Source organism: Zingiber officinale, chromosome 10A (genome assembly GCF_018446385.1).
Source record: "Zingiber officinale cultivar Zhangliang chromosome 10A, Zo_v1.1, whole genome shotgun sequence".
NCBI lineage: Eukaryota > Viridiplantae > Streptophyta > Magnoliopsida > Zingiberales > Zingiberaceae > Zingiber > Zingiber officinale.
Window position 1 is genome coordinate 95,603,173 of NC_056004.1, and position 7,328 is coordinate 95,610,500.

The window sequence follows — 7,328 nt, forward strand, 5'->3', positions numbered from 1 at the left end:
CGTCCAAGTGCACGATCTACGTAGATTGTATCTTCCACGAAATCAGCCTTTATTCGTTGACCGACTCCTTGTTTGGTCGACTGAAAATCTAAATTTCCTTTTGCTGCTTGATATGATCTTATATGATCTGTGCTTATCAAATATGTTTGGTCAACCAACCACATGTTTGGTCGACTCATACCTTTTATTTTCTTTATTGCTCGATCTGATCTTATCTGCCAAACATATGATTTGACTGACCTATTTGACCTTCTTCTTTTGCTTAGTGTCTGATCGATCCACCAAAACTTTTCTTACTTGATGTCTAGTCCAGCTGACCCATCAAGTGTTCTACCAGATCAACTCATCTGGTCTTCTGCCTAGTGTTTGATCCTTCTAATCTACTAAGACTTCTTGCCTAATGTCTAGTCCTCCTGACCCACTAGGTCTTTCCGATGCTTAATGTCCCATCTACTTGACCCATTAAGAATTTCCATGTTAAATGACATGTACATTTAACTAACATATCAAACACATAATATCTAACTTTAAACCATTTATCAAACATGGATACTGATATGCACCAACAAAGCTTACCGCGGGAAGAAGGTGCTCCTGATCAACTAGGGCAACTCCGAAATGGAGCTCTACCAACAATGTTCTTCCAATATCATGATCGCCCCGGCCCGCGACGCGGTAACTCCATTAAAAATCGAATTTTAAGACGCTAGCAACTTCTACTAGTCCATGTCCTAAAGTTGACAAACAATTGTGCATAGAATATATGCTTCTTCGAAGAAAGTGACTATCCTTCATCACCTCCTTGGATCTACCTTTCTTTTCAATCTTTCCTTCCCCCACCATCTAAAAAGCATTCCCTTCGCGAGCAACGTACGTTGCATCTATTTTTACTCATGAATCAAAAGTAATGCTAGCTATTGATCGTCAACACTCAATGATGACTTAAATGCTTAAAGTAGTGCAACTTGTCGAACTATGACGACGAGTATCTTATCGACTTGGGCACATCTCAACCATTAGAAAAGTTAAAAGATGGATGTAAAAAGTATGATTTAGCTTTCATTCTTTTATTTGCAAGTGGGGATCGTAAGAAATAGCTTAGTTTAAGGTTGCCCGAGGTATTTAATATAAAGTTGAGAGTGATCCTCGAAGATGAAGCTTATGACACACAAGGTTTAGAGTATGAAAAAGTAATAGAAGAAGAGATCGACAAAGCAAAATATAAGTAAAGGCGGAAAAAAAGAAGGATATCCATCAAATGTTTAGAGTGGAAATTATACAGAAAATTACATTTTCAGTCCTATAACTTATATCTTTTTCAATTTTAGTCTTGTTATGTGTTAATTTACGTTCTTAGTCCTATAACTTGTAATATTTTTCAATTTCAGTCTTTTTTTCCTTCAAAATTGAAATTTTTCAACGAAAAATGTCTAGTTTGTATTTGGAATATAAAAAGCACGTGGGTAAGAAAAAAATCAAAATCCCCAAATTCAATTTACAACTCATCATTTTTTGTTGAAAAATTTCAATTTTAAAGGAAAAATGACTGAAATTGAAAAATATTACAAGTTACAAGATTAAAAATGTAAATTTACTCATAACAGGATTAAAATTGAAAAATGTGTAAATTACAAGACTAAAAACATAATTTTCTCATAAATTATATGATATTTTAAGTTTGAGTTATATAGGATGATAATTTTTCCTATAGATTCAGGTCCCGTGGAGAAAACTTGAAATGGAGGTGGGTTCGGAGAATTTTTTGATTCGGATTTGGATGCGGAGAATTTGTTCAGGTTGAGACAGGTATGAGAATGCTATTCACATCTCTGAATCCGTCCCGATATGACATGATAGATATGTGCACGGAGACGAGGATGAGGATGAGGATGAGGATGAGGATGGGAATGGGGAAGAGGATTTCTCGATATTCTTTTATATTTATTCTAGAGGATAGGAACAGGAATGATGATAAAAATTTACTGTCTACGAAATGAAAATTAAAATTTCTCAATTAATGAGCAAATCTGCCTCTATATATATACAAAATTGGGAAAGTACAAAATTGGAAAAATAAATAAAAAAATTCCGAACTTTTTTTGGAATCCTCTAAGAGCTTGCAAATTTGAAACATTTGGATGAACGATTATCATACTTTTAACAAAAAGGTATTGATCACTTTACCTTACTTTATTTTTTTTTAAAAAAAATTCATGAATTCAAAGGACAAGTACAATAATATAATTTTTTTTTAATAAATTCAAATTCTTTAAGATTATTAAATTCTAATAAAAAAGAATATAAATGAATAATGATAAATTGGGATTAAGGAGTTGGGATAAATCGAGAAATCGAAGGTAATGTAAATTGAAAAGGATAGCGGTGAAGATTTAGGGGGTGTTTGGTTAAATAATGGGAATGACTATAGATATGAGTTTGATAGTAGGGTGGAATGAGAATAGGAATGGAAATGAAACCCATCAAATTATATGAATTTGATGATTCCCATAAATCTAGTAATCATTCCTAAATCCACAATCCAAATACTATTTTTTACTATCATTTCATTTCCTCATTTCTAAATTCATCAACCAAACATTCATCTGACCGGGAATCATTATAGGATAGAGTGGCGGATAAATGATAAACATTAATAATTACGGGAGGAAGTCAGGGTGGTTGTTATTAAATGATTAATTGATTAAATCCGTCCAATAATTTAAAAGGATTGGATTAAAATTTTATTAATATATTTTAAAAGGGCTTATTTATACGTTTAGAAGGAATAAATAATTGAGTTGTCATCCCTATTAGATGCCAATTAATTAAAAATAAACATTATTATTTTCTGTTTAGAAACCACTCTCAATCAAGAAGAGTTTGCGTCGGACGAAGGTTACGTCATAAATTATTCGTTTGATCCAGAGACAGCGAGGACCATCCAAATTTAATCGTACGACGGCGTAAATTTAAAATAAATTCATTTATATTTTACAAAGATTTTATGCTTTTAAAATTCCGAAAGTTACGTGATAAAATACTTAAATTTTTTATTTTTATTTTTATTTACGGTGGAATGGGACGCAATAAATTACGAAGTCAATGACGCCGCCTTAGGAATTAATTTCCATTAAATAATTATTAATTAAAATATTTTTATTAATAAAAAATAAAAATGAAATTGACAGTCAACGAAATCCACGTTCCGCTGCTCTCTCCTCTACCGACACTATTCCTCCGATCACGATACCTTTTGCGAATCTCAAAGTGAACGTGTCGCGCCTGATTTTTGTTTGGTAGCCAGAACCACTTCCACCCATTGCAGGTAGTTCGAAGCTCAATCTACTCTCGCCACGTGTATACATCCCACCCATTAACCCAATTCCCTTTCTTCTTCTTCTTCCCCTTCTCTCTCTATCTCGCAACGACCAAAGTTTCTACCTTTCTCTTGAAGTTAACTGATCATCGTGATGGAGGTGGAGATCGGGCAGGCGGCGGCGGAAGCGCCTTGGCTGCGGCTGAACGATGACCTGGTCGAGCTCGTCCTCTCTTACCTGCCCCTGCGATCGGCAGTAGTCGCCGGCGCCGTAAGCAGGCAGTGGCGAAGGATTGTCTCCCACCCTGGATTCGCTAAACGCGCCGCCTCTTCCCGGCGGAGGCCGCCCTGGTTCTTCCTGTACGGCCAGAACAACGTGGTCCTCCGCAAGAACCAGGCTTTCGGTTTCGACCCGGACGCCGGCGAGTGGATCGCGCTCCCTCCCTCGACCTCCGCGGTCCCCGTCGAATGCTTCGCCGGCGCGGGCGGGTTCTTCTTCGCCACCATCTCCGCGACCCGGTTCTGCTACGCGCCGCTTCTCCGTGGTCCCTGGCGTGAGACCTCTCCGCTGTTATTCTCCCGTTACAACCCCCTCGTCGGCGTCTTCTCCTCTCCCGGAGGACGCCGTCGATTCATCGTGGTCGGCGGCGCCCGATTCATCGGCGGGCTAGTCAACCTCGAAGATCCCCTCGCGGTCGAGATCTACGACCCGGAGTCGGACTCGTGGGAGCTCTGCGCTCCGCTCCCGCCGGAGTTCCAGCCCGGGAACTCGTCGCAGTGGCTCTCCGCCGCCCTTCTGGCCGGTCGATTCTTCTACGTGTTCGGGATCTACTCCTCCTCCATCGCCGCCTTCGACCTGAGCCGCCGCACTTGGAGCTCGTTCCAAACCCTCCGCCCCCCTGGCTTACTCTTCTCCTTCCTCCTCGCTTCCGGCGATCGGCTCTTCCTCGCGGGCCTCTGCAACACCCCCGAAGGCCCGCCCTGTTTCTCCCTCTGGGCCGTCGACCACCGCACCATGGACTACGCCGAGATCGGCGCGATGCCGAGCGACCTTCTTTCCTGCCTCTTCGATACCGACGACGACGACAACAAGTTCGCCAGCCTCAAATGCGTCGGCCTCGACGGCCTCGTCTACGTCTTCAACGAAGACCACCACAAGGCCTACCCAGCCTGCGTCTGCGAGATCACCGAAACCTCCGCCGCCGCCGCCGCCGCCAACCTTCCGGCGACTTCCTCGCCGCAAAATCTGCGATGCACTTGGAGAAAGGTGCCGCCTTTGCCCAGTCCGGTGAATCGATTCCACAAGGTGATCGCTTTCTGCTCCCCTGTTCCCCTAAACTCCGTCCTCCTCGCTGCTGATCTAAATAATTAAGAATCATCTATTTCCGCCATTAATAAGATTCAGTATCTTACATTCCAACTGTTCTTCGATCAATTAAACAAGATGCTAAATTTCCTCAGAAATCTCCCTTTGCAGTAACACTACTGTTACAGATTCAATTTGTGATCTTCTTGTCTTGGAGTTCGTTCATCTTTACAACTCCATCCACTAGGAATTCTAAAGCTTTGCTACTAACTTTATATCTAAAGGAGAAGGAGCATGTGCACTAGTAGAAATGCTCTTGGAGCTCATCAATTGCTTGGTGTTTCTTCTTAGTGCTGGGGGTATGCTTTAACTCACCAGGCTCTGTTCTGCACTATCTGAAATTGATTCATGTGCTTCAGTAGTTGTGTTCTTTCGGATGAATCTAGTGGATAGCGCATGAGGTGTTATCATAATGACATATGGAGTTTGAATCTCAGTAAAATTAAGATAAATATATCTTTTATGTGCTAGTCATTATTCCAAAGCCTAGTAACCGTTCGAGATTTACTTCTTCCGTATTGACCTTGAGACGGATTGGCGGGAGCGTTGGGGGTAAGTGTATTCGTTTTTTACTACAATATTCTTCAGTCTTTGTACTTCCTCCGTGTTGATCCTGAGACGGGTTGACGAAGATGCTGGGGACGAGGGTATTCATCTTTTGTCATCATATTTTTCAGTTTTTGAATGAATAAACATCACTTTTCGATAAGATTTTTCTTTTTGCCGTTTATCATAATTTATATATGGATCAATGGTTGGTAGATTGACAATTACATGAAGAATTTATTAGGATCAAAAGATTTTTAGATATTTTTATGATGATATGATATTGTCCATTTTAAATTTAATAAATGGTATTAGAGTATTTTGACATGATCATACATTTATTTTATGAGTCATAGTTTGATCATAAATTAATTTCTATATTTTTTTATTTTATTATGAATTTTTATTTTCTTACTTAATTGAGTTGTTGTTCAAAAATTTGATGATTTTACTATGGAGAGATTGGTGATTTTGAGATGGAGGCGTAGGACTAGTTTTGTCTATCCCCTCGGGTTGATCCAAGACATTGAATGAACTGTTATACTAATGACTAACGAGTGTGTGTTACATTACGTATATTTATCCATCAGTATAAATTAAAAAATATTTGTAATGGAGAATTCATAGTGTAATTGTTTTTGTCAATTATTTATTAAAGAAAATTTCTTTGTTAATTCGTCAAAATTGATTGAGATTTGATTTTTTTTTTTTTTAATTTGATGTTTAGATAAAAAAAAAAAAAATGAAGTGTCTTAATGTTGTACTATTATTTCGGGGGCAAATTAAGTTCAGGTAGGGCGTCTTGTGATGACACCCATCGGTTTATCCTCTTGGATCTAGTGTTTGTTCTTTAAGTAACCTTTGATCGATACTTCTCTTGTTTTTGCCCACATCGTTAGCAAACAACTCATGGAACAAGGGAGGAAAGTTAAAACAAAATTGTAGACTATACAAAGAAACTTTCTGTATTTGTCCGAATGGTACATCAAACTTTACTAGATACTTAAAGGCTAAAGGGGCTTCCCTCCATATCCGTGGGGTCGGCACTAGAGGGGCCGCTAAGGTAACGGATCTACCTTTTTTAAAGGCTAAAGGGGGCATCTTTACCTTATGAACTTAAGTACAAGTCTACTTGAATTAAATCTGTCGGTCCTATGATAAGATAATATGCAGATTGATAAATTATGGAGAATATTTTACTATAGTGCATCAAACTAAGAGGGTGTTTGGCTGAGTTTATAAGCTTTTTAGAAGAGCTTATAAGTTCTTCAAATTTGTTTGGTAAATTTTTTTTCAAACAGCTTATAAGCTGTCAAAATAAGTTGTTTTGGAGCTTATAAGTTGTTTTTAAAAAAATATGGAAGACTCTACTTTAAAAAAAAAAAAAAATCTTATTTTAATAATTTTTTCTCTAAAATATCCTTGTATAATTTCATAAATCCTCATCCTATCCTCCATAACTTTTTATAAGCCTAATATCTTTTTATCTCCGTCGACTTCTCTTCCAGCGCTATGTCATCTTCTCTGCAAACGTCTTTTTCCAATTTTCTCTTTCCCGGTACAAAAATTCGCTCAAAATTTTCTATTAATAAAAAGTCCAAAATCCTTGATTAATCGTATTATACCCTTTTTGATAATTTTATTAATAAAAAGATTTTATAATACCAAACATATCAATACCTTTAAGTTGATTGTAATAAGTTTACCCAAATATTTTAACAGTTTATTTTTAAAATAAGACCTAACAACCTATAAGCTCCTAAAACAACTTATAAATTGTACGAACTTATAAGTTGTTTTTAATAAATTTAACTAAACACCCTCTAAATCTAATTACTTTCCGTAAAAAATGAAATTTATTAGGCTAATGGCCCTCCTATCTTATATTATTAGAAGGAAGTAAATTAAAAAAAAATCAAAATTAATCATCATATGAGAATAATTTTTTAATTTTTACTGAAATTCAACTGTTACTTAATTTTATAAACCTAACCAACTTGGCTATATTCTAAGTCCAAAGTGTTAATTTTTTTAATCAAGCACGAGTTCATCAAATATATATAAGATATGTGCTTCATATCTTATCCTAAAAAGTTTGGA

The 7,328-nt window shown here is 37.3% G+C and overlaps 1 protein-coding gene across 1 annotated transcript; it reads left to right on the forward strand.

Annotated features, from left to right (window-relative positions):
- Positions 1-3,423: 3,423 nt before the first annotated feature.
- On the forward strand, positions 3,424-5,166 carry LOC122027764 (F-box/kelch-repeat protein At3g24760-like). The gene has a single exon (XM_042586771.1). It carries the CDS (start codon positions 3,471-3,473, stop codon positions 4,686-4,688), a length of 1,218 nt encoding a protein of 405 aa, XP_042442705.1. The 5' UTR covers positions 3,424-3,470; the 3' UTR covers positions 4,689-5,166.
- Positions 5,167-7,328: the final 2,162 nt, after the last annotated feature.

Coding starts and splice junctions, on each gene's coding strand:
- LOC122027764 (XM_042586771.1), top strand. CDS start 3,471: ATGGAGGTGGAGATCGGGCAGGCGGCGGCGGAAGCGCCTTGGCTGCGG.